Consider the following 27802-nt stretch of genomic DNA (forward strand, 5'->3'; position numbering starts at 1 on the left):
AACAAAACTCCTGTTCAGCTATTCACCCAAGACAGACATCTTCTGTTATTAAACAGCCCAGAAGCAGCAGCTGAAGAAACACTGGACTTTGTATCAACTCAACAGGTGCAGAACTCATTTTGCCCCCTTAATAATCGTGACTTGGAAGAACTGTTTGTTGTAGTGAACCCATTTGAAAATGATGGTAACAAGGGAAAAACACTGTATCACACTGTTCAGGAATTTGCATATAATAAGATGACAAGTGTGTAACTATTGTGTAAACCAGTGATAGGGAATCTTGGCCCTTTTTTGTATTTCCCTTATCTAAAACACCTGATAAAATAACAGCCAACATTGCATGAACTCAAACATTTGTGTGCTGTCTTGCATACACAGCATGTGGGTTTCCTCACAGTGCATTTTCAATAACTTCAGTTATGGTGTCTGAGCTTGTGCTGAGATGTTTTATACTGCACTAAAAATTGCTCCATTCATGAGAGCCACTATGAAGCTGTACTCAAATTCATCATCATCTGCCAGCATCTTTGTGTTAACAAAGATTTGAATCTCATTTGAGCATGTGTGAGCAATGGGAAGGTGTTTTGTGTCATCATGGACAAAAGTCAGCTTTGGACTGGGATGAAATCCAACAGCAGGAACTTTGCCACTGCCAGTTGCAAAGGCCAGGATGTGTCCAGGATTCAGAGTCTGAATGAACGCTTTTTCTGCTTCAGTGAGGTGTCTGGAATTGAGATGTTCTTCCAACTCATTCTCTACAAGACAGAAAAGTACAAAACATGAGAAAATGTTATTGTATGAGTCTAGTTTTTACTGCATCTATTATGTCACAGCTTTCCCTGTAGCTGTCAGCATATTTCAGTGGGTTAGTAATGTAATGCAAATTTGATTTACAACTGTGGTCTATAGATTTAAAGTAAATTTTCAGCCACAGTGCTGATTGCCTATTTTGTTAGGCAATCAGCACTGCAAGACATAAAAAGACCTTTGTTGAATAGTGAAAGGGTTAAACACTTGGTTATTAACTTGGTGGACTTTAAACATTAAGAAATGGTCAAGAAGCAAACAAACATATACACATTTTCTTGAGCCTGTGAACACAACACTTTTTTAAGTTATCTTGGCTAGTTCATTTGTAGATGTACCAGGTACTTAAAGTGTTACATTTAGTGCTTATCGTAGAAGAAAAAAATTCATTTAAGCTTGATTACAAATAAAAGTACCTTGGATATGATGGAGAAACTCTCTGAATTTAACCACCATTAACTCCTCTCTTGGTCTTCTGTTGCTCCCCAGGACAGAATAGCTGGGTTTAAGGATTGCAGCTAGAACATCTGCTGTAACATCACTAGGTCCTTTCGGCATGTCCAGAAGGATCCTGATGGTCGGGGTTTCTTTCATGAGAACCTGTGAAAATGTTACGCATATTTAGTGGTTACTAAGATGAGAAATGGAGAGCGATCTGAATTTAGATGTTGATCCTGCAGTTTCAGGACAAAAACATGATCCTAAAGTTATAATTCAAGGTCTGCATATACAAAACAGCCTCTTACCAAGTGACAATACAGTTTGGTATTAAAAAAGCGAACTATACCTGAAGATTGTTTTACAATCTGCATATAATATACAGTATTAGTTAAGTCAAGAAGTAGGGGCGGCATGGCTTAGTGAGTAGAGTGGTGGTCGTGTAGCCCAAGGGTTGCTGGTTTGATCTAGGCCCGGACAGCTCATGTCGAGGTGTCCCAGAAGAAGACACTGAACCCCTAATTGTTCCTGATGGGTCGTGGTTGAACGCCTTGCATGGCAGCTTCCGTGTGAATGTGTGTGTGAATGGGTGAATGTGATGTACATGTAAAGTGCTTTGGGTAAAAGCGCTATATAAGTACAGACCATTTACCAAGTAATCCATACCTATTTAATCTAACAGGTATGTGTCCAAATTTGTGACTGGTATTGTACAGGTAAGTGCATTTGTATTTTGCAAACCATATTGTTAATAATATTGACACAGTCACACATTTCAGATATCCCTTTCTTATGCAGCTCACATGCACATGTAAATAAATTTGCCTTTAAAATAAACTTACCCCATAGTATTTCAAACCCTCAGCCAACTGATCGTAGCAGCTCTTTCGTTGCATGAGGACATGGAAAAGTACTGCACTTTTCACAAATGCATCTTTGTTTTCCATGTTGACTGGGTTTGGAAGTCCTTCAATTTGGTATCTCCATGAGTCACAGCATTCCACAGCTTGAGCCAGATCATCTTCATTTTCTGCTTGATCAACCTCAGTGTGAAAAGGAAAGATAATAAATATCATGCATTCAGAACACAGAAATTGAAATTGGAAACAAAAACTTGTGAAAATCTTACCATTTTCAGGGATCCTCTCAGTTCCATGTCAGCCACATCATCAGGAGTGGCATTCACCTCAAAGATGTTTCCTGTCAGAAGGTAGTCTGCCACAAGAGGAGACAGGAGGGCTGGGGGTTCACCACCTTGGACAATTATGGTAGATATCATCTGTCCAATAGTACGATACACTCCATTTTGAACATGAGAAATGTTCAGTCATGGAATGAAGCCATTTGGGGATTCTGGATGACAAAAAGTATTATAATTAATTATTTCATTAAAAAATGAAAAATAAATTGTAGATATACATTAAAAACAAGTATTTAAGATAGCTAGCAGCCTCAAATCACATATTTATTACTTCTGATATCTTGATTTTTACAGACAGAAATTAGGGAGTTGGTGTTTGTGTACTGCTCTGTTCATGTGTGTGTATATCTGTGTGACTGTGTGTATGAGAGATAATGAGTTTTTTAAATTGCTATGTTCTTTGCTTTGCTGTGTGAATGCTTATATTACTTTAATATGCATAAATTGTGTTTACCTTGTAAAGCACTTTGTGTTGCCTTTAGCAGGTAAAGCGCTTTATTAATTTAAACTTATTTGATTTGATATAATGTTGTCCCTATTAAAATACTTAAATACTAAAATACTGTTAATAGAAGTACAGTTTACCATCTACCTACTTGCCTGATTATACCTGTAAAATTTAACTAGGTCAAGTGGTTTTGAAATCACACAAAAGTTGTGAACTTACACCAAATTAAAACAGCAAATTTTCACTGTAAATGCAGCTCTTCTACCAGAAATTTGAGAAGATTTACAAATTAATCACTGAGTCTCTGACCTCATATCTAATACCACAGCGAAGGAACAAATTTAACAATCACCATTTAACTCCAAAATGTTTGTAACTTGACTGAAAATTCTGTTCCTATTATCTTGCTTAGTGGTAACACTGCCAATGATTATCTTCCTCCTATTTAAAACTTTGGTGTATGGCCCCTTTCCTTTTACTATGCTTTCAAGACAATGATCACAAAGAATGACAAGAATACTGCGTTTATCACTCAACCTTTGGACTACTATGGATATCCCGTTATGGATATCCGATGTATGATACACAGGAACACTAACTGCTGAGTCACAAAGTCTTTAATGTCCAAAACCCAGAAGATATTGTGGCCAGATTTTATAGTGACTGCTTAGATCTTTATTAAATATTAACAGGACCTTTAATGCAGAACCAATAACAATCTATTAAGCTACACCATTATCACCATGTCAAAAGCAAAAATTAGTTTAATCTGCTGTCTATGATCAAGATTTAACAGCTACAAATCACCTAACAATATGGTTTTTAAACTTTAATATAAATTTAACCAGCATCCAGGAAAGATCTGTTTACCCTTAAAACAGTAACAAGGTTAATAGTTCCAGTGTCAAACATTTAGGATGTTCTGTTACAAGACATGAAATATTATTCATAGACCTATATAACTGTTATTAGTGTAGAATGAAGTCTAAATGAGCCATTAATTTTGTTATGCTGACACTTGTCATCAATATTTACAAGTGGCATCCTCCTTGTTGTCTGCCATGTTGCAACACTGTATCTCTAAAAGCCCTAAAAGGACAAAATAAATATTGTCTCTAGAGTAGGCCTTGTAAAATTTTATGCAGCCACCCAAGTTCATGCTAAACACAAGTGGAAGCTGAGGCATGGTTCTTTAGTATGTTGTAGCTAACAATTTTGACCCCTACACACTTAGACTCATATGCATTAGTTTTAATATGTAATACGTTTATAAGTAAACTTATTTATAAGACATAAAAATGCCCAACCTTCAAATGCGCCACTATCTTTGTAGATTGCCTTTACAAGTAGACGGAAGAATTCCCGCCGGGGCCCTCCAAGGTCATCAGCTTCTTCACTGATGTCTTCATCGCTAGCAAAGGTCACATATAGCACATCAGTACTATCCACAAATTTCCGTCTACTAAACTGTCGGAGAGCAGACTTCCACACATTGGCTCGGCTTATGAAGATTGGTCTGTAGGCAGTTGTGACAACTCTCTCACTGTGTGCCCTCACGATTCCTATAATTTCTTCTTTGCTCAAAGTTTTTAGAAACCTTTAAAGCATAAAGATAATAACTTTTACTAACATAAAAAATACCATTGCGCTCTTCATACAGTATGCAGCCCAACCATTTCAAGCTACATAAAGGTTCTGAAACAGACCTGAAATCTTGTGAGGACTGTACAGTTTCATCTAAAAGACTTTGTCTGATGGCTTCCTCAATGGCTTCATCCCCTTCGACATCAATTGGGCTGCAGATGAGAAGGAAAATTCTGAAAAATGTTCAATAAGAAAAACAGAATAACAGAAATAATATAGATCTCATGTAAAAAAATTGAATATGTACATGAAATCTGCAAAGTGAACACGAGCTTCATTTGGCCTTTGTTGTTCTTGAAAGTCCATTTCATCATGAGCTGGAAGACTGATTTCACCATCATCCTCTCTCTCATGTTGTTCCCTCTGGCTTGTTGAAGGACCCTCATGCTGACTCACTATATGACAAAAATATACTTAGTAATTCTTGAAAAAGCTTTAATATTAAATAAATTACAAATTTAACAAAAAAATAAAAGGAGAGCAACAGTTTACTTTGTCAGGCTATTTACACAAAGATGAAATGTGTTACCAGTATCTTTTACCCACCTCTCCTACGTTGTAAAACTGGGCTTTCAAAATCACTATCATCTGAAAGTTCCAGAGGCCATTCTGAGCAAAATATTATGACAGAAAAAGAATTAGAAAGTAACAGCATTTAAAAAATATTCCAAATTAAGTTGGTGCTCAAAAACTTAAATGGGAATGACTGATGCTCTGACAGTCCAAATGCTCCTTTGAAGATGGCAGTTTTTTCAGCTCTTAGTTGATCTTCAGACCATTCTGTGGAAAAGGAAATTTTTCCAAGAAGACCAGCCTGAGCTAATCTGGTCCAAGTTTCTCCTCTGGGTATAACAAAGACTGATGCTTCTGGAGAAAAAGGCAAGCATACAACTTCTTTTGTATATGTTTTTAATTGTCTCCGGCTAAAGTAGCCTGATGAAGCCCTATTTCGTCGAGGGATAGATGGCAGAGGAGCGTATTGAAAAAGAGAAAAAGATTTTTTTTAATGGACTGGGTACAGGTAGTGGCTTTTAAATAATACAGACACAAACTTTGGACATTACAATGTTTACTCAGTTAAGGATTAGCAAATGCATTTTTGTATCACTCACTGATCTTTGTGACATGACTGCGGTTGAAAACTGGGTCACCGCGCCTCTGGGCACTGCTGGAAGAACCTGCGAGTTAGTCTGTAGTCCGGAGGCCTGCGAAAAAGAGTCCACATTTTAAACATGGATATTTTAACTGTTCTAATTTTCTATACCACCGCCAAGGCGGAGGCTGTGTTTTAGATGGCGTTGGTTTGTCTTGTCTTTTAGCAACGTAACTCAAAATGTAATGGACGGATTTTGATGAAACTTTCATGGAATCCCAGAGATAGAATAAGAAAACAGTGATCGACTTTGCGGGGTGATCCACATCAATGCCTGAATCCAGGGATTTTTGTTGAGGACTCTTTACTATAAGGAGATAGTGGATCATATCTACACTAACATCAAGCATGCATACAGGGTCGTACTCCTCCCCCACCTTAGACAGTCAGCCCATCTTTCCCTCCTGCTTCCCCCAGCCTACACCCCCCTCAGACGTAGGAACAGGCCCACCACAAAAACTGTAACAACCTGGCCTGAAGATGCACTCGCCAGACTCCAAGACTGTTTCCAACAGACAGACTGGGACGTGTTTGAACAACAGGAGCTGGAGACATTCACAGGGACGGTACTGGACTATATTCAGTTCTGCATCGGGAATGTGACTGTGAACAAAACCATCAGGGCTTTCCCTAACCAGAAACCCTGGATGACCAGCCAGGTCCGCGCACTCCTCAGAGCCCGGGACGCTGCCTTCAGGTCAGGGGACAGAGCACTGTACAGTGCTGCTCGAGCTGACCTGAAAAGAGGCATAAAAAGAGCCAAGGTGGACCACAGGATGCGCATAGAGTCCCACCTGTCCAGCAACAACACTCGGGAGGTGTGGCGGGGCATACAGGACATCACCAACTTCAGAGGTTGTGATGTGTCGACAGCAGATCAGAGTGCAACACTGGCAGAGGAGCTAAACTGCTTCTTTGCCCGGTTGGAAACTCAGCAGCATGCATCTGCTCCAACCATGCCCCAACCCACACCCACACCCCCATCTGGCTCCCGCACCACCCCACTCACCATCCAGGAGCACGATGTCAGACGGGTGCTCCTGGCAGTGAACACTAAGAAGGCTACTGGCCCAGACGGAGTACCGGGCAAGGTGCTCAGAGCGTGCGCCCACCAGCTCACCCCCACCTTTACCAGGATCTTCAACCTCTCCCTGGATCAGGCAGTCATCCCACACTGCCTCAAATCTTCCATAATAGTCCCGGTGCCGAAGAAGTCTCCCATCACCAGCCTGAACGATTACCGACCAGTGGCCCTCACTCCGGTAACCATGAAGTGTTTTGAGAGCCTTGTTCTTCAGCACATCAAGGACCATCTCCCCCCAGATTTCGACTCCCACCAGTTTGCATACCGTGCAAACAGATCCACTGAGGACGCTGTAGTGTCTGCGCTGAACCACCTGGAGCAGCAGCAGAGCTACGTCCGGATGCTCTTCGTGGATTACAGTTCTGCGTTTAACACAATAATCCCGGACAGACTATGCACAAAACTGGACACTATTGGCCTCCACCCTCTCACATGTGCCTGGATAAAGGACTTTCTAACAGACTGACCCCAGACTGTGAGACTAGGTCCCCACCTCTCCTCCACCCGCACGCTGAGCATCGGCTCCCCACAGGGCAGTGTGCTGAGCCCCCTCCTGTACTGCCTCTACACCCACGACTGCAGGCCGGCCCACAATGACAACCTCATCGTCAAGTTCGCTGACGACACTACAGTGGTTGGACTCATCTCCAGGGGTGATGAGGCTGCCTACAGGGAGGAGATCCTGAAGCTGGCTGCTTGGTGTTCTGAGAACAACCTCGCGCTCAACACCAAGAAAACCAGGGAGATTATCATCAACTTCAGGAAGCTCAGCACAGACCCAGCCCCCCTCTACGTAAACGGCGAGTGTGTGGAGAGGGTCCACACCATCAGGTTTCTTGGTGTCATCATCTCGGCCGACATCTCCTGGTCAGAGAATATTATGTCAATCACCAAGAAGGCTCAGCTGACATACTGCATCACAGTATGATACGGCAGCTGCACTGTAGCAGACAGGGAGAGGCTACAGAGAGTTGTAAAGACAGCACAGAAGATCATTGGCTGCCCTCTCCCCTCCCTGATGGACATTTACACCTCCCGCTGCCTCAGCAGAGCCAGAAACATCATAAATGACAGCTCCCACCCTGGCTCTGATCTGTTTGCCCTGCTGCCCTCTGGCAGGCGCTACAGGTGCATCAGGACAAAAACAAACAGACTCAAAAACAGTTTCTTTCCAAAAGCAATAACTGCCCTGAACTCCTGTAGGACTTCAGATGTGAAATACTTGGGACACTAACGACATATGTGCAATACTTTCTGTCATGTGACATGTACAACATATCATGATACGTGCAAGAATACTTTGAATGTGCAATATATTTTCTGACTTGAATATGTTTCAGTGTAATTTATATATTTTCAACTCGAACACTATATACATGTATAGTATACAGGTATATACATCATACTTATATCTGCAAATAACTCAATGAGTGTGCACATCTGTTTATTTCTGTAAATATTTTATACCTTAGATCTTTTATTTATTTATCTTCTATACTGCTCTTTTGCACTGACATTGGTGATGGCTAAATCTCATTGTATATGTGTATAATGACAATAAAAGGCATTCTATTCTATTCTATTCTAGTGATAAATTTGCCATTGGACGCTAGCTACGGCTAAGTAGCTAGCTAACAGTGAAAGTTAGAGGAAAGTTTTTAAACAACAAAATGTTGCTTAAAAAGATTAAAAATAAATGTATATATCTTACCGTTAATGGTGTGAGTGGTTGCGTTGGAAGTGCACTTTGAAGTGCAGCTCGTACACCTGTGATGACCGCGCGCTCAATCTCCTCTGCTGGGAGAGAACTAGCCATGTTCGACGCCATCCAGAGAGACATTAACAGTAAAGACGTGTGTGCGAGCGCCTGTGTGTGTGTGTGTGTGCGCGCGCGCGAGAGTGTTTTCCTACTAGCCTATTGGTTGAGGCTAAAAGGGGCGGGGTTAATTAGCATATATTCTAAACATTTAGGTTCAACATTTAGATTTAGATATAAGATTTAACATTTAGATTTAACATATAACATTTAGATTTAGATTTAAACATTTAGATTTAACATATAACATTTAGATTTAGATTTAAACATTTAGATTTAACATATAGCATTTAGATTTAGATTTAAACATTTAGATTTAACATATAACATTTAGATTTAGATTTAAACATTTAGATTTAGATTTAACATTTAGATTTAACATATAACATTTAGATTTAGATTTAAAATTTAGATTTAACATATAACATTTAGATTTAGATTTAAACATTTAGATTTAACATATAACATTTAGATTTAGATTTAAACATTTAGATTTAGATTTAACATTTACATTTAACATATAACATTTAGATTTAGATTTAAACATTTAAATTTAACATATAACATTTAGATTTAGATTTAAACATTTAGATTTAGATTTAACATTTACATTTAACATATAACATTTAGATTTAGATTTAAAATTTAGATTTAACATATAACATTTAGATTTAGGTTTAAACATTTAGATTTAACATATAACATTTAGATTTAGATTTAAACATTGAGATTTAACATATAACATTTAGATTTAGATTTAAACATTGAGATTTAACATATAACATGTAGATTTAGATTTAAACATTTAGATTTAACATATAACATTTAGATTTAGATTTAAACATTTAGATTTAGATTTAACATTTAGATTTAACATATAACATTTAGATTTAGATTTAAAATTTAGAATTAGATGTTCTGTTTGACCATTATACATGTGGTTAAAAGTTATGTTAAATGTAGGAAAATGTAGGAAAAATGTGCTAAATGTGAGAAAAGTCAGATAAATAATGAAAATGTGTCAGCTAGAACTTTATACTGAATTTTTACACTTGGCGCCCCATAGACACACCTACCAGTGTGACATATGGTACCGTGGCCACATTAAATCTCCTCCTACAGTCATTGAAATACCAGTAAGTTCTGTAACAAGTGACAGTGTCAAGATGATGGTGTTGTGGGTTACACTGCTCGTTCTTCATCAAGGATGTGAGTGTTTTCTTATTCTACATGAGGATATTCTCAGTAGATTTATACAGATTCTGTCTTGCATATTATGTTGTCTTTCAATACAGAGGCTGTAATTCCAGTGATGCCAGTTCAACTTGGTGAACCTGCAAGTTTCACATGTGATCTGCCGGGCACTGAAATCAGCCGTAGAGAAGCTTACTGGTACAAGCAGAGTCAAAGGGATACTCTAAAGCTGATTGTGAAAGTGACCCTATCACAGCATAATCCATCCATTTTTAAGTTTGCACCAGAGTTTTCTGACTCAGGAATTAAAGTTCAAGATGAGAACAACTTTTATCAGCCTGATCATCCCGAGGACAACCCAAGCAGATGAAGGAATCTATCACTGTGCCATCACAGATTGGCCCTCAAGTATTAAATGGAGTGGGACGTATTTGATGGTAAAAGGTAAATGATATGATTTACTTTAAGATTTTTAAATGAATTGTTTTTATTTATACAGTTCAATAATATTTAGGTGCACTATCATGTAAAGTAATTATTTTTAAATATATCTATATATGTAAGGAATTTTTTAAATGTACAAATATGCTTGTCTTATGCAGGAAACACTGAGAGGACATCAAACTATACTGTTGTTCAGACAGCATCAGATCCAGTCCGTCCAGGAGACTCAGTGACTCTGCAGTGTTCGGTCCTCTCTGACTCTAGAAATAAGACATTTTCAAGAGATCTCAGTGCGTTCTGGTTCAAAACTGCATCAGAAAAATCTCATCCAGACGTCATCTATGCTGATGGAAACAGATATGATGACTGTGAGAAGATATCTGACATTCAGAGGAGATGTGTGAATCGTTTCTTTAAGAACATCAGCTCCTCTGATGATGGGACCTACTACTGCGCCGTGGCCACATGTGGACAGTTATTATTAGGAAATGGATCCAAACTGGAAATTGGTATGACTGTGTTTAATCATGGAAATATTTTATGCATTGTGTAATTCCATCATGATTTATTAATTATTGTTTTTTCTTTTATTTTCTTCTAATGTTTTTAGATCATCCAGAATGTTCCAGATTCATCCTGGTGACAACAATAATCTGTTTGGTCATATCTGGGATTGTTAACATTTTTCTTATCTGTTACCGACTTTCAAGAGCAGCTTGTGAACATTGTAAAGGTCAGTGTGTTTTAATAAATTACATTTCAGGCTCAGTAAAGTACAGACAACTAGTTGTTAAATGAAGAATGTTTATTTATGTTGATATTAATCTTTTTCCTTTATTAAAATATTTAGTTTATAATTTTCCTGTCAGCTGTGTACTGAAACATGATTTTCTTGTCTTTATTTAACTTTAGGGATAGAAATCACCTCTTCACGAAGCAGACATGACAACTTGAGTCAGAATGGAGATGATATTGTAAATAATGACACTAATTCTTATGTTAATAATCAATTCAAATTATTTAAACAGATAGATGTGACTGTGTGATTTGTAATTCACTTTTTATTTTCTGCACAGGCTGAAGGTGGAAATGATCTGAACTATGCTGCATTATATTTCTCTGAAGCAAAACCAAAGAGAGGAAGGAGGAAGAAAAAGCTGAATACTGAAGAAAGTCTGTATTCTCAGGTCAAATCCTAATGAAATTCTATATGGAAAATGAACAATGGCAATAGATTTATTTACACTATTGTCATCTATCAATTTTATAATGAAAAAGAATAAATAATTACATATGTTCGCATTAAATGGTCTATATTTTACTTACACTTGTTCTTATTTACCTGTATTTGCCTTTGCTTCTATTTTTTCATACATCTTTTGCCTGCATTTTTATTATGTTTTATTTCTTTAAGTTTATATAAATTTTAATAACAATTTTTGTGTTATCTGTTTGTTTCCACTTGTAAAATAAAAAAGAAAAACAGCTGTGTCTGTCCTGCTTAAAGGAGTAATTATCGTGTATCTTATTGAGTGTATAAAAATGTTTTCCTATTTAGCATTTTTCTAAATGTGCAAAGAAAAAAGAAGACAGACACATAACATACATAACAGATACATAATAGGCTGAGCACAGCAGACCTCTGGAACAAATAAGTTAACAAAATTATTTTGAAACATGTTGAATTCAATTCTACAGTTCACAAATTAACAATTCAAACAGGATCATAAAAAAACAGACAATATATTTGCACAATCCTCAGTGTTCACATTTTAACCTCTAATCACACACACTATTCAGTCAAGTCTCTGAACACACCCACACACACTCTCTGCAAGAGAACTCCATTGTAGACAGGCCTCCTCATTCAACAATGACCAGAATTCTTTCTTAGAAAAGACACTTTGACAGAAAGATTAACATTACACAATTAGAGAACAAACACTTAATGGCGGGTGCCCATAATTCACCTTTGCACACAAGAGGTAACATAAAGCTCAAGAGGGAGCTCATGTCTCCTAACAGTATTTCCTGAGGGAAGTAGTTATCTTGTGTGTTTTTTTTTTCCTTTAAATATATACCAATAGGAGAAAAAAATATATTTCTCTAACTTTTCTCCAATTTCTCCGTAAGGTATGTTGTTAAAAAAAGAAAAAACAAACAAAAAAAGTGTCCTTGCCATCAGGGATCCACACATTAATTTGCCTTGAAGGAAAACCCTTCTTAAGAGGATGTTGTCTTGATAGCATTTCACATGGCCCTGACTCACCTGCAGCACCTATGTTAAAATGCTGTTTGTGGACTTCAGCTCAGCCTTTAACATCGTTGTCCCAGACATGCTGGCCCTGAAGCTGCACAAGCTGGGTCTGTCAGCATCTCTCTGTACCTGCATCAGTGACTTCCTCACCAACAGCCCCCAGTTTCATGATATATAAATGTCTTTTTGGTTATCTCACTGTATCATGTCATATTTCACAAGGTTTAAACTGTAAAAAAAAAAACAGGTGAATTTGGTTTAGTTATCGAATACAAATTAAATCAAGAGTGAAATCAAACAGAACATTGTTAATATGTGAATCGGTCCCGGACCATTTTGTACTGGAATAGTTGGGCCCTTGTGTAAAAAAGGTTACGAATCCCTGCCCTAAACAAGGTGATTAGTCTTACAGAGGAACTGAATGTGGACTATATTAAATAATTGATAATGTAATAATTTTCACTATGAACATTTTAATTCTCAAACTACAAAGATTTTATTATTTTGTTGTGTGTTTTGATGTCAGTAGCATTATATTCCAGTATAATATCATCATTGTGTTTTACTTTAAATAATTAGTAGTTCATATGATAAAAATGAACTGTGAGACAATTTAAATGCCCTTTTAAAGTACATCAGTTTAATGCAAAAACCAGATGAAGGGTCAAACACTGACTCCTCAGTTGCTGCCACAGTTTAGGTCTGTCTAGAGCACCATATTGTCACAATTCTGCTGCTTGTGTGTCCTTTTCCTGGGCTTTAGGTGGGGCTGTGCAGGTTTCAGGAAGCCTTGGGCAGAGTCTGGTCTGCTCCTGCTTCCACAGCTGTTTTCCATCTACTCTCATCAAGCCTCCCTCTATGAGACTGTAGGAGCAGCTAAAGCTTGCCAGGTTGTCTCACTATTTCCGTTGTAAATCAGGCCTCCATCAGTGGTACTTGTGCTTTCAGTCGAGTATCTGACCCTGCCTTACCTTTTTCTCCCTCCTAGCATTGTCTTGCTGCTCCTGGACTTCAGTTCATCTCAAACTCCAGTCTTCCTTTGCCAGTCATTCTCTTGCTACCCTCATTTACCTGCCTGCTCACCCCACCTCCTCCAGCTCAGGAACTGCAACAGCTACCTTCCCCTCCTCTCAGGATTTTCACCAGGATTCAGTAAGTCACCCACTAAGATCGGATAGTTGGATTATTTTCTAACCAGGACTGCCTCTAATCATTCTCCTCTCCTCCCAGAGATTCAAACCCTACTTTTTTCAGTTTACACGTCTGCTATTTGGGTCCTGCTTCCACCTTATTCAGATGGCTGGACTCAGCCATGACACACATTACCTTTGACCGGCACTGGGTGGCTTTCTGATTGCACCTCTTAGCTGTATGCTTTGGTTAAGTAACCCAGCTTAGTCTGCTTCAGTCAGCGTGGTTTATTTGAGCTAATGTAAAACCCAAATCACCTCTGAACTGTCCTCACCTCAGGGCAGGGACCACTGCTCATTTTCTTTAGATTTTGCAAGCTAATTATATCTAACTCGTAATTGTTTCAGTCGTACTGGCTTTGTGGTTAATAACATTTTTCCCAAACAAGAGAATCAATGTTTCTTGAGTGGATGCATGAGAATTAGATGATATTTTGGTCCAACACATGGACAAGATTAATGTGGCAGAAAATGCAACACTTTCAAGTTGCAGGTTCTGTTTTCTCTGATAACCAATCAGACATACCTACCAGTGTGACATATACTACCGTGGCCACATTAAATCTCCTCCTACAGTCATTGAAATACCAGTAAGTTCCGTAACAAGTGACAGTGTCAAGATGATGGTGTTGTGGGTTACACTGCTCGTTCTTCATCAAGGATGTGAGTGTTTTCTTATTCTACATGAGGGTATTCTTGGTAGATTTGTTAAGATTGTCTTGCATATTTTTCTTTCAATTCATACGCTGTAATTTCAGTGACGCCAGTTCAACTTGGTGAAGTTTCACATGTGCTCTGCCCGGCACTGAAATCAGCCATAGAGAAGTCTACTAGTACAAGCAGATTCAAGGGGATACTCTAAAGCTGATTGTGAAAGTGACTCTATCACAGCATAAACCATCCATTTTTAAGTTTGCACCAGAGTTTTCTGAGTCAGGAATCCTTTTCCAGAGAGGATTCAGGTCTTCTCTGGGTCCACCTGGTCCCATGTCCTTATACAACCTCAAGACTCCATTTAGGTAATGATTGTAAAATGGCATTTATACCAGTGAGACAACTCTGATATCAGGAAAGGGAGGGGATTGGAGCTGTAAATTAACAAATATTCAGAAAGATTACAATAGCCATTCAAAATCTAAAAACCATTTGTGTATTTTTGGACATCTTTGGGTCACATTTGTTAATTGTCAAAAAAGTTTCTGATTTTCCTCAACATAAGAGGGCCAACATTCACATTCTTTTTACTTAGTCCCCTCCGACTATCTGGCCATCTTTGTCTCTGCAGGTTGTGCGCTTTGTCTAAAATTAACATTATTGTAGGTGATTTCTGACAGAGCATCTCCTGTAACATTTATGTTAGATGTAAGATGAAAAATTTCAAAAAGTTGGTTATGCTGTGACAACAGCTGACTAAAAGTCATTTAACTTTATACAGATTTAAAATTAAATTCTTTAATACTGGTTCAGCTTTTAAAGTCCAGCAGTTGAGTAACATTAGCATTTAACCTCACAACAGTCTGAAGGTACGACTGGATATAAAATACTCATCTCAGATGTTACAGTCCAAATAGTGGCCATGTGGTATTACAGCAGACTCTAATTACATTACACAAGTACTGATGCTGTTTTGCTAAAATGGTTCTTTAAAGGACTAGATCAGGGGTGGCCAACGTCGGTTCTCAAGAGCCACAAACCTGCAGGTTTTCCATGCATCCCTGCACCGACACACCTGACTCAAACTAATGAGTCATTGTGCAAATCCTTATAGGCTGTTGGATCCATTTAATTTAAGCCAGGTGTGTTAGTGCAGGGATGCATGGAAAACCTGCAGGATTGTGGCTCTTCAGGACTGACATTGGCCACCCCTGTACTAAATAATTCCAAAATACTGCTTCCACATAATTACCTTTCAATACCAGATAGGTCCCATGCCAAGCATTAAACTATTCTGTTTCAGTGATACATTCCTTCATCATTCTGATCTGTTCTGAAAGGGATCGGATGGCTGATTTTGCCATCATGTGTTATATTCAGTCTTGATGAAGAAAAGTCTGACCCATAGTCGGGTGTGGTTCATTTCCACTGCTTCGCAATCAGCTTTAGAGTATCTCCTGCCCTCTGTTTGTACTAGAAAATGTGAACGTCTGCTTTTCTCTCCATCAGGAATGTAACATGTCAAAGTCAAAAGTAGAACTGTGACCACTGGAGCCAAAGCATCTGCAATAAACAAAGAGATAAGAATGGCACACAATAGCAAAAATTCTAATAACCAAGCATTTAAAAAAAGAAAAACCGATGAGCATTTACATTGACAAATCTAATAAGCATGCATCTATTTAAATTAAAAAATATATTTACTTCAGACAGAACGTACCTAATGAGAGGGAGGATGCCATGGCATAGGCTGGCGGATCATCAGGACCTATTGAAAAGAGAAGTTTGGTAGTGAGACACAGGACGGATAATGAGGGAGGGGCGGACATGGTAACGGACACAAACAAGGAGAGGCCAAACAGTAGCATGGACATCGGGTGCAGCAGCAGAAAAAGAGGGCCAGGAATCAACAGAAAATTAGTAACTCAGAGATGTTCAGTGCTGGGTCTGAAAGATGGGTAAGGAGACTGGAGGTGGGTACAGGGGAAAAACAGCCGATTCAAAGATGTCATCCACAGGGTCTGAGTCAGGCCGTTTAAACTGAAGGTACCAACTGACCACAGAGTGTGCCGAGCCAGAAAAGGAAATGAGCAGCACCTTCAACAGATAAAGGGACATGTACACGCCTGTACATGTGAGTGGGCTGAAGACCAGGTATAGGCGTTAGCTGAGTCCTGGAATATTGTTTCACAGTGATCAGGAAACAGCAGAGACATGACTGTATGAAATCAAGGACTTTTAACTATATAGTTGGTTTCATTCATTTTTGTCACATCTAAATTAACTTAACTAACTTATGTTTTTTTTAATGAGCTGGAGTCTTGACAACTCAAGGTAAACAGTCATGCTAAAGAACCAAGAAAAATGCAACTCGTGGCCAGTCTTGCATTTGAAAATAGTGCATTTAGTCTAATAACAAATTATCTATTGAATAGATTTAAAACAATTTACATAAGTCGAATGTAAACAAAATTGTTCAGCGATTGCATCACCTCCGAGCAAAGACCTGCATGAAGGAAGTAGGTGGGCAAAGACTTCTGGTGAGTAACCACTGGTATCAGGAAGAGACCAAAAATATCTTAATTACCGTTCATGATCTAAAATCAAAAACACTAGATGTGGTGTATAGGATATTTTTATGTACAGTGTAGTTTTTATTCATCAACTAAACTAAGTCGTGTCCTTCAGGATGCATCATGATTTCTCCTTCACCACAACTCCAGGCCAAATACACAAACATTCACAAAGTATTTGATCAGTTTATATTCATGGTTTTATTTAGCAAATACACCAACACCTGACCAAAAGTCAGTCTTCACGGCTTTAATAAAGAGTAAGACTTGAACTGAGAAAAAAAGATAAAATAATTTGAGAAGCAGCTGCAGCTATTTTCTTTAACATACAAACAAGTGTACAAAAACTTATATTGTAATCCAGAGAAAAATTTAACACAAAACTGTATTTTAGTTGTGATTAGTGCCTTATAATAAACAAATGTGCCTTTAAAGTTAACAGCACTTATTCATTGACACTGTAAATAAAACAATCTCACACAAACATATAATATAATCATATTTACAATTTTATCTGAGAATACACACTTTCTTCAGTCGACACTTTTTTCTTCTTCTTTCCTCTTGAAGCTTTTCCTCCAGAGAAACGTAAAGCAGCGTAGTTCAGGTCCTGTCCACCTTCAGTCTGTGCAGCAAAGAAAATTACAAAATTATATGGTACATCAATCAGTTGGAATTTATTCAATTATAATATCAATGAGTTGAATTTTAATTACGGTATCATCTCCAGTTTGACTTAAGCTGTCATGTCTTGCATGTGAAGAGGTTCTTTTTTGCCCTGAAAATGGATAAAAAGCATTAAAAACTCATGTACCAAATACGTTCAGAGAAGATCCACAAAAGGTTAAACTAGTTTAATCTTAAAAAAAAATAAAATAAAAAAAATAAAAATACCGATTTGCTTTGGTAAATTTTTGTTTTTGTGCATTTTGAAGATTTAACTGTAAGAAGGTAAATGTGGAACAGATTAATTCACACTGTCCTACAAATGATGATAATATGTCATCTTACTATTTTTCCTGTTTTTCCATGTTCCTGAACTTAAGTTTTAAGTTGTCTTCTGTGGTGACACTGACTTTCCTAAAGTTATAAAATGTTAGTACTCAGTAAAACGTAGTCGTTACCCTTCAATTGTCTGCATGCTGCTCTTCTTTGGTAACAGATGAAAACAATGTTTATGGTCACAGAAATGACCAAGCAGGTTACAGCGACCACCAATACAATAAATCCATATGCTGCTGGTGGTGCTACAAGAAGAACAAGACAAAACAAGCTTTTATTTTTTTTAAATAATTTTCAGTCTTGTTTACATCACTATATTACCAGTTACAATATTAGCTAAAAATAACATCTTACCAGTTACCAGTTTAGTTCCATCTCCAAATAAAATCTCTCCACATGTGGCCACAGCGCAGTAAAACATCCCATCATCAGAGGAGCTGATGTTCTTATAGAAATTATAAACACATTTCTTCTGAGGGTGAGATCTCTTGTCACATTTATTATGTATGTTTCCATCAGTGTAGATGATCTGTGGAAGAGATTTATCTGATCTAGTTTTGAACCAGAACGCACTGAGATTTCTTGGACACGTCTTATCCTCAGAGTCAGAGAAGACTGAACACTGCAGAGTCACTGAGTCTCCTGGACGGGCTGGATCTGATGCTGTCTGAACAACAGTGTAGTTTGACGTCCTCTCACTGTTCCCTGTGGTATAAAACATAAACTATGTGAGTCAGAGATGAAAATTAATTTGCAGCCATAGTTGTTGAAGCAACCAAACCCAAATAAAATCCTTCCATTCTAAATTTGTTTTCTCATTGAGATTATTTGTTGAAAAACGTTTCTTAACATTTGGATGGAGCCTGTGATGGTGGATAATTACTGATGCTAGACGTCACATATGTGGTGAAATCAGTAAAGTACATGTTCTCACTGGATTAATAAAATGATAATGGAGAAATGTTTACAGTTGTTAGAGTGAATAAAAAAAAAAATGTTGTGCTCTCTTTAAGTTTTTGTTTTCTAACATGCAGATTTCTGACTGACAGTCTGCTGCTATTGACTTGTTTCTGTTTTTACAAGCTTTGGTATAAATATTGATGTAATTATAGAAATGATCCCTTTAGAGAGAGCACCCGCTGTTTAAAGTGCACAAATAAGTATAATAATAAAGATGTTAATAATAAATTCAGCTACATATGTTTAATGAAAACACTCAAATAATACCATGCAATTACCTTTTAATGACAAATACATCCCATTCCATTTATCCTGAGACCAGTCGATCTTAGCACAGTGATACATTCCTTCATCATCTTGAACGGTCTTAAAAATGGTCAGGTGGCTGAATTTTCCATCATGCGTTACATTCAGTCTTGAGGCAAAATATCCTGGTCCAAACTCAAGAATTTTGTTTTTCACTTGCTTTACAATCAGTTTCAGAGTATCTCCTGCACCCTGCTTGTACCAGTGGAGAGCAGTACTACTCTGCTCTTCATGTGGCATAGTACAGGTCAAAGTCACAGTTTCACCAAGTTCACCCGTGGTCACTGGAACCAGCGTATCTGCAGTGAATTAAAGAATAAATATAAATAACAAGAAAATACAATCAAAACAACAAAAGACTTATAATTTCAGGTACATAAACATGAATATGAACAGTCAGAAATAATCACGGAGCTATTTAAATGAAAAACTTACATCCCTGATGAAGGAGGAGCAGTGTAACCCACAGCACACACATCTTGTTTGTGTTCACTATAAAAATGTGTTCATATTTAGGTGACACGAGGAGGTGTGGCAATCCAGAGCGTCAAACACATCTGATTGGTTGTAACAGAATACATCATCGAAGTGCATTTCCTGCCACACTGGTCATTTCCTTCCTTATTTCTACTGTTTTACCTTTAATTCTTACACTTTGCCAATAATGACTTTGGTGTGATTTTTGAGAAATGTCTTCATCTTCTTCTGTTGTTAAAAGGGGTAGGCGAATTTAAGCTTTTGCTTCTGCCTATAGCCTTTAGGTTTATTTGGTTTATTTAGTTTATTTCTTTTATGTCTGTTGTGTTTTGTATTTGCCTCCATTGAAGGAACCAAACCAATAAAGAAAAAAGAATAAAGAAATTGTTATGATATACTAAGTCATAAATATGGGAACTGAAATTGGGATTTTACATCCTGGACCTTGTTTTTTCTTTTAGATGCAATCAAATTATAGGCACATAATCCTTTGTAATTAGACCCATAATGAACATCATAACCTGCACACGACTTTGATATTATATAACAAGATAATTAAATTTCTCAGTAATCATTCTTGTATTTTCCTCGATCAGCCTCTGATGTTCTGTCTAATAATAATATGTAGATCTTGTCTATGAAAACAAAATGTGTTAGTCATGGTGTGATTTGTTTGTATTATTACAACGTTATTATTATTATTATTATTATTATGCAGTTATCCATTTGTTTACATGTGATGTGGTACCAAACAATGAAATGGTGAGGTGTCAGACTGGAATAAAAGTGCTATCAACCGAAGTGGAACTGTGCTATCACAGCCCCTGGGGACTTCAGGGAAATTTTAGGCCAACAAACGTACAAAACAAAGGTTGGTGTACTTCAAATCAAGTCAGTAGCTCATAGTTTTACATTTCATGCACTTTCTGTCAAGGCAGACATTAGTAGTTAGACTGAACAATAGGTTTATTACCAAGAATCCATGGTGTTTTACTAAGACGAAAACCAACTCAACAGAAGACTGAAGTCAGAAAAGCACGAAATTTGCTGACAAACAAACAAGAAAAGTAGCGACAAAACACAATTAGTAAGTACAGGGACTGTCAGGATGTGGTTACACAGCTAACAACAAAGCTGTCATATATACACACAATGAACTTCAAAGGACCAAGGAAAACCTGGAGCATATATTTAGAGGGTTTAATTACAAAACGAGAAGGAGGTAATGAGGAACCAGAATGAGGGAGCAGGAAGTAAACTGAACACAAGGGAATATACTTTATTAAATAAAAACAGCAAACAAGACAGAACACTAAAACAAAACCCAATAACCCAACTGTTCTCTCCAACTACAGGCCAATATCTAAACTACCTTTTCTCTTTGACGAAAGCAGTTTTTAAATCAACTTCATAACATAACATAAATCTTTAGAAACACATGACATTTGGGAGGAGTTTCCGTCAGGTTTTAGGTCATACCACAGCACAGAGACAACCCATTTAAGAATTGTTACTCCTCCATAGTTAGGTGACTGTATTATTTATTTTTTTTCTATTCTTCTATTCTTTTTTTATCTGCAGACTTTCATATGATAGACCACAATATTGTGCTTTTTCCATTTGGAACAATGTTGTTGGTATAAAAGGCCTAGCTCTGTCCTGGTTCAAATCATACCTTACAGACAGGAACTTCTCTAAGATTTAAAAAAAAAAAAAAAACTTTGGGGCTCATTCCTTTTCAGCATCCCCTCTTTATTTTGGTTTTTTTTTTTTTGTACATGTTGCCACTAGGTTCTATCTTAAAAAGGCATAACATACTAGTTCATTTTTTGCTGATGATATTCAGGCCTATATATAGCTAACCAGTAGTAATGCTGTTGACACCCTTATTAAACTGTCTCGCAGAAATTAAAACCTGGATGAGGTTAAATTTTTCTAAACCTTACAAAAAGAAGACTAAAGTCATCCAGTTCGGAAAATCTAACCTCATCATCCACACATCTATGAGAGCACTCTGGTCAACCATCCAGTTTCTTCTTAATGTCCCAAAATCAAAGTTAAAAAAGTCAGCAGGTAAGGCAAACAGTACTCTGCCTCACCTCAAGGGGGCAGACTCACACACCAACACGGTGTGTGCAGTGTTGTCAACTTAGTGACCTTGTCGCTATATTTAGCTAGTTTTCATACCCCTCTAGCACTTTTTTTTCAAAAAGGTGACTAGCGACAAATCTACCGACTTTGTCTGGTAGTATTGGAGGCTTCTGGAGACTGACGTATATGAACGTAGTTTATTTTTCTCAATGAGGAATGGGTGCTGCGCAGGCCCGTCCCCTGTCCAAAAGCAATCAGAAGAGGTGTCACGCAGCAGCAGCTCCCAGGTGCATTTAGAGCAGGAGATAATCGCCTCTGTTTCATGACCAGGCTGAAAATGAAACGTACAAAGCTGCTGCTGGATGATCTCGTGCTGGCTTACCGTCAGATATTAATGTCTGTGAATGAAGAGTGTGGAGGAAAACATTTAGAAAGTTAAAAGTGTTGTGAAATGTTGCAGACTCCTAATTAGTAACCTACACTTAATAAGATTAAATGATTATAATTAGTCTTTATCTAAAGAATCAGAAACCACTTCTTACACAACATGTAGGACAAGACATGACTATTAAATGTACTATCACTTGTAAAAATATTATGACATTGCTTATAAATAACACACCATTTCTTGATTGTTATTAAATTCATGTGAAGTTTTATTATACATTCAGCTTTATGTATACACTAAACATAAACAACTTCTGGGTCCAAAGTGGCCCCATTTCAAAGCAGCTTGACAGGAAAGGAGGCAAAGTGAGAGGGAGGACAACATATATCAAAAGGCCCTAGTCAGCCCAGGGACCCATACTGCCTTTGCTGAGGAGTCAGCCTCTGCACATTAGGGTATCCACCCCTCCAGGTGAGACATCCAGCACCCCAAGAATTTTTGTTTTAGAAGAATAAACACTCATACAGAAATATCAATTTTACTGTGACTGTTTTACATTGAATCGTTACAAATAGTAGAAATTATGGATAATACACTCAATGTTTGAGTAGAACAGTAGCTGTGTTTTGTTATGACTGGGTGCAAGTGGGTCTGCACCTTTTATCACAGAATTTTAACTCAATTTAAACCAGGCAATCAGCCAGGACATCAGACACTTCACCCGCTCAGATACAACAGCTTGTTAGGCAAGAATGTTCTTTTTAAACATTTGGGTACAACAAAACAAATAAGTCGTTCTTTCAAGAAACTTAGAAAATGTTACAACCTGGTAATATTGATGTGTGTGTTGATGACTTCGCATTAATAGATTTCTCCAACAACTTCTGCTGATTTTATGATTCTTTCCAGCTGCTCTAAGCAGCGAAGTTCTGCTCCAGTCCAACTAATTGTCCTTATATGTTCAGAGACCTCCAATGGACACCGTTGCACTTTGCAGACTACAAGCTGAAAGAAATTCTTATAAGATTATGGCTTTATTATTAACTTATTATTTTTATTATCAATTTTGCCCTGAAAAATGCATGCCTCTTCTGTTTTGGTAAAGCCCCTTTCCACCAGCAAACACTTTCCTCCTCCACTACTTGTCAATGCTTCTCCCAGGTCACCACCTGGCTGATGGTAAAGGAATGAACCGAGCGCAGCCTCACACACAAACAACCAGCAGACGCAGCAACAGCAACTCCAACGAAAACAGAGAAAGAGTTTTAATCTGGAACCACAGACATCACTTTTCCAACACAGCGATAAAATACAAGAATGTTATTAGAAAAGTTCATCATAACCAGAAACAATGTTTTTTATTTCATGGTGACTGTAAGCAGTTAGAATAACAAGAAGCACCTCTCCTGAGGAGGATACAAAAACACCACATCCAGCAGCCTGATATTAATGTCAATGATTTAATTTATTCCATTTGGTTTCCATTTCATTCATCAGTCAGATCTAATATTTGGTTTTAGTATGAATAAATGAACATGGATGGATTTGAAATTCCATCAAAGGCAACATATTGAACATTTTTTTTAAAGTAATAGAGTTGTTAATTTTCATAGATATTAATTACTTTTATAATGTTGTAACTCCGTTACTAATGGCGTTACTTTTTGCAAGAAGTTACTAGTAACTATAATTATTACTTTTTTGAAGTAAGGTGCCTAACACTGCTCTCAAGAGACTAAATAAAAGAAAAATCAACTTCAGTCAAAATGGAAAGCATACAAAAATATGTAAAGTAGCTTTAATGATCAGCAATGAATCTGCACTAATAAAAGAGGTGAAAGAAAAGCCTCAATGCTGCCCAAGCACACATTATACAGTCTATAAAAAAAAAACTACCATTATCCAATTAAAAGCATTGTTAATCTATCCCAGAACTCTGATATCAGAGTAGACTGTCTCCTTCTGTGATGTTTTCATGTTCTTTCTCTCAGCTCTGCCAGCTTTTTTCTGTGTGAAAGTAGGTGCAGCATACGTCAAAGAGACCTCAGTCCTCTGAGGAAAAATATGAAGTCATAGAAGAATTTTAGAAGAGGGCAGATTATTATACGAGCAGATAATAATATGTGTTTATCTTTTCACTTTACCTGTTGAATTTGCTGATTGTCGCAGTTCATAACAGCATCTGCAGTGCAACAAATATATATATTAATATTAACTTACAGTTACCTGTTGCTAAATATTTTTAATGAAACTTGTTTTACCTTTCCAACACCCACAAGTTGCCTTCTTGATTTTATAAACTAGGACAGATATAACAACGAGGCTCACAGTCAGAGCAGCACCTAACAGCAAAATAACTGTGTTGGACACCTTCAAATCCCACAGGCTGGATGCTAGTAAAGTAAAAACAACCGTAAATCATAACAAAATGATCTGTAACAATCACACAATACGTTTTGGAATCTACCAGATTCTAAGTCATGAATTTTATTATCCTGTAGTTACCTTGGATGTCCACTTTTGTTCCATTTCCAATTAAAATCTCTCCACATGTGGCCACAGCACAGTAAAACGTCCCAGCATCAGAGGAGGTAACTTCACTGGAGAAGCTGTAGACACATTTCTGTGTGGGGTTAGTTTCAGGAGTCCTCTCACATTTATCACCACTGTTACCATGAAGATAAAGAAAACTGGGATGACGATCATCTGATCCGGCTTTAAACCAGAACACACTGTGATCTGCTAGACAAGTTTTCTTCTCGGTCTTAAAGACTGAACACTGCAGATTGACTGGGTCTCCTGGATTTAGCGGCTCAGATGGAGGCTCCTGAATGACAGCAGTGATATCTGGTTCTGGTCCTGGGAAATATAATTTTAAAAAATTACTCGATGTTCAAGGAGAGAAATATCTAAAAAAATGTTATTAACAATATAATAAATTCACTTTTATTTACCCTTAATTTGAAGAAATGTTCCTATAATAAAGGTCAGATTAAGTCGTTTTACTTTAATACAGTAATAAAGACCAGCATCATTGATCTTAGCTCCATTAATATGGAGAACAAATGCTTCATTTTCTTGCTTTGCTGTAATGTGAGTTATCTCTGTAACACCATCATAATCAAAGTTAAATGTTCCTCCCAGATATTCAGGCCAGTTTCCAGAAACAAGTCTGATCCAGTGGTAGATTTCTTGGTGCTGAGATTTCTGACGAGGACACGTCAGGGTCGCATTTTGTCCAACAGTAACTGTGTTCGTTATGAACTTTAGATTATCCATGCAACCTGCAAAATAAACCCACACAAATAGAAAAAAAGAAAAACAGATCACAATTGCTCAACAGACAGAATCTTAAACACAATGTTGTCTCAGTAACAGAAATAAATCAACACATTTCCTTTACGTCGTCTATTTCTTTGTGTACTTACGTCCCACACTGAGCATCAGCAGTGTATAAAATATGATCAACATTTTGGATTAAATCCACAAGTGGCTGCGATCAAATAACAGCACTTCTTAAGGTGGGTCACTTTAATATAATCCTGCAGAGTGGGAGTGAACAATTTAATACAATCTGATTGGTCTTGTTTCACTTTAAAACCACCACGGAAATAATGGCAACCCTTTTTTTTTTTTTCTTTCCAATTTGAACATAGAAAAATACCAACAGCATTATATCTTTTCATGCTTGATGGTTTCCATCATTTACTCAGTGTAAACACAGTTCACACAATAATAAATCAAGTAAAGTGCTCTGAGATGACGTTATTGTGAACTGGCGCTATACAATAAAGCTGAATTGATTTGAATAAGTCTCTTTTTCTAAAACTCCTGCGGGTACTGCAGAGCAGAGCTCCTTCACTGTCAGACACTAACACCAAGTGTGTGAAAAAGCACTTTTGCAGACCTTTTCTTCCTGCAGTAGTAAAACTGTACAATAAAAAGTCTATATAAATTTTTATTGAACATAATTTCAAAATAAAGAGCTTTTTTTTCCCTTATTCATGAGGATTATTTTCTTTTCTATGGATTTCTACAATTTCTTTTTTCTTATTCAATCTTTAATTTTTATGACTTTGCTTTTTCTAAATATATTGACTGTTGAAGTACCAAAATTATCTTCGTTAGGTACAATTGAAGGCATCTTATCCTACCAAGCAAATTGCTGGAGCTGTTTTTACCATGCAGCACCCTTGGGCTGAGAAAGTACACGTCACAACTTTGTGTTGCAGCCTGGATCATTACAAGAGATCTACATTTTGCTTCACAGCACTGTATTACACGCCAGCAACTGGGTAACAACACCATCAACACGTTGCCCATTCAGGTTACCCACCATCACTGATGAAGAAACTCAATAGAAATTACTGGTAGAACTAAAGAAAAGAAAGAGAAACACACTTCTTATCCCAAGGATAAGAAACATGCAAGATAAAATACAGTATAAATAAACTAGAAACACTCAGTGTAAACCTCTGGCAAGCCACTGTATTTTTTATTTTATTTATTTATTTCTTAATTGTCATTGACTGTGGGCATTAGTTTTCTAGTTAGAAGCTCTAAGGCAAAGTTATCGCAATTTTTCCATTGGCAGGCTCAAACTACGTCACCAATCGGTGGTCACGTGGCCATGAGCAGCTTACCGTTGAAACCAAACCCCACCATACCAGCATTTATACTTAAGTGTGCAACTTCTTCTTATAGTTTTAAGTTTTCTCTATTTTTTTTTTTTACAGAAAATTATCTGTATTGTCATAGAGTTATATGGATACCCTTATTGTCAAGTCTAGAAAAAGAGATGAGACGAAGCTTGTGGCAGTAGGATTGAAGGCAGTAGGACTTATGTCAATCTGTCATCACACTGAAGAGCTGCTAACAAGAAACACTGAGAACTTCACAACAACCACCAATAAATGTTCGTTATTGTTAGTGTAACCAGCAATTTCATGGTATTTTGGGTATTTATACAAAAACAATTACAAGTTTTAAACAGCAATGTCATAATTAATGTTTTACTCACCAGACACAAAATGATCTGAACAAATTGAAAAATTTTGAAGGACTCTAAGGGAGTCAGCATTAACACGCTCAATAGCCGCCAGCCAGTTAACACATCTTTATGGGCTATTGTGTCTTTTTGGTAACTCAAAGAGCGAGCTCTCGTTTTCTGTGGCACAACTATGTTTATGGCAGCCGACCACAATACAACTTTTGGCATATTTAAAGAAACCCTGTGAAAATCAAAGAAAGTCTTAGAGGATCAATGTGTAAAATTAAATGGTGTCACATTTAGCACCTTTTGTTTTCACCAGCGAAAGAGCCGGATCTGAAAAAGTACAGCGATGAACCCAGAATCTACAGTGTTTTGCATCAATGTCCTGTAGGTTGGAAAAGGTGGTTCTGATGGTCAGGTCAGCTGAACGGTTCTCTCTGCACCAGGCCTCCAAATGGGAGATTTTTTTTATTATTATAAGAGACTGAGAAACATGAAAGTGTTTTAGCCAGCTGGTGTCGCTGGTGTAATTTATTGTTCGTCTTGTTCCGGCACAAGCGGCGGCTCTTGACATCTGTTGACTAATTGGAAAATGTCCCAGTCCATTAAATCAAACGCACTGATCTTCGTAGCAATCACTGTGTTTGGGAAGAAAACGTGCATGTTCCAGTTGTTAAGCACT

At 37.4% G+C, this 27802-nt stretch overlaps 2 protein-coding genes, 3 long non-coding RNA genes and 1 pseudogene across 5 annotated transcripts; 2 read left to right on the top strand and 4 right to left on the bottom strand.

Moving 5' to 3' along the window:
- Positions 1–2066: 2066 nt before the first annotated feature.
- On the bottom strand, positions 2067–4300 carry LOC121643276. The gene is made up of 3 exons (XR_006011080.1): positions 4202–4300; positions 2375–2598; positions 2067–2288 (listed from the first exon to the last, which is right to left on the bottom strand). It is a non-coding gene; the product is annotated as an uncharacterized LOC121643276 (long non-coding RNA).
- A 5457-nt stretch (positions 4301–9757) lies between these two features.
- LOC121642775 lies at positions 9758–10782 on the top strand (annotated as a pseudogene).
- Positions 10783–10847: 65 nt separating this feature from the next.
- Positions 10848–11423, top strand: LOC121643455. Its single transcript, XR_006011115.1, has 3 exons — positions 10848–10962; positions 11142–11203; positions 11306–11423. It is a non-coding gene; the product is annotated as an uncharacterized LOC121643455 (long non-coding RNA).
- A 6034-nt stretch (positions 11424–17457) lies between these two features.
- On the bottom strand, positions 17458–17708 carry LOC121643507. The gene is made up of 2 exons (XR_006011117.1): positions 17620–17708; positions 17458–17528 (listed from the first exon to the last, which is right to left on the bottom strand). It is a non-coding gene; the product is annotated as an uncharacterized LOC121643507 (long non-coding RNA).
- A 281-nt stretch (positions 17709–17989) lies between these two features.
- Positions 17990–19649, bottom strand: LOC121642776. The gene is made up of 4 exons (XM_041989724.1): positions 19607–19649; positions 19144–19470; positions 18260–18610; positions 17990–18150 (listed from the first exon to the last, which is right to left on the bottom strand). Exons 1-4 carry the CDS (start codon positions 19647–19649, stop codon positions 17990–17992), a joined length of 882 nt encoding a protein of 293 aa, XP_041845658.1.
- Positions 19650–23773: 4124 nt separating this feature from the next.
- On the bottom strand, positions 23774–25432 carry LOC121643506. Its single transcript, XM_041990954.1, has 5 exons — positions 25082–25432; positions 24650–24986; positions 24389–24531; positions 24272–24309; positions 23774–24179 (listed from the first exon to the last, which is right to left on the bottom strand). Exons 1-5 carry the CDS (start codon positions 25404–25406, stop codon positions 24051–24053), a joined length of 972 nt encoding a protein of 323 aa, XP_041846888.1. The 5' UTR covers positions 25407–25432; the 3' UTR covers positions 23774–24050.
- Positions 25433–27802: the final 2370 nt, after the last annotated feature.

The sequence above is a fragment of the Melanotaenia boesemani genome, chromosome 7 (genome assembly GCF_017639745.1).
Source record: "Melanotaenia boesemani isolate fMelBoe1 chromosome 7, fMelBoe1.pri, whole genome shotgun sequence".
Lineage (NCBI taxonomy): Eukaryota > Metazoa > Chordata > Actinopteri > Atheriniformes > Melanotaeniidae > Melanotaenia > Melanotaenia boesemani.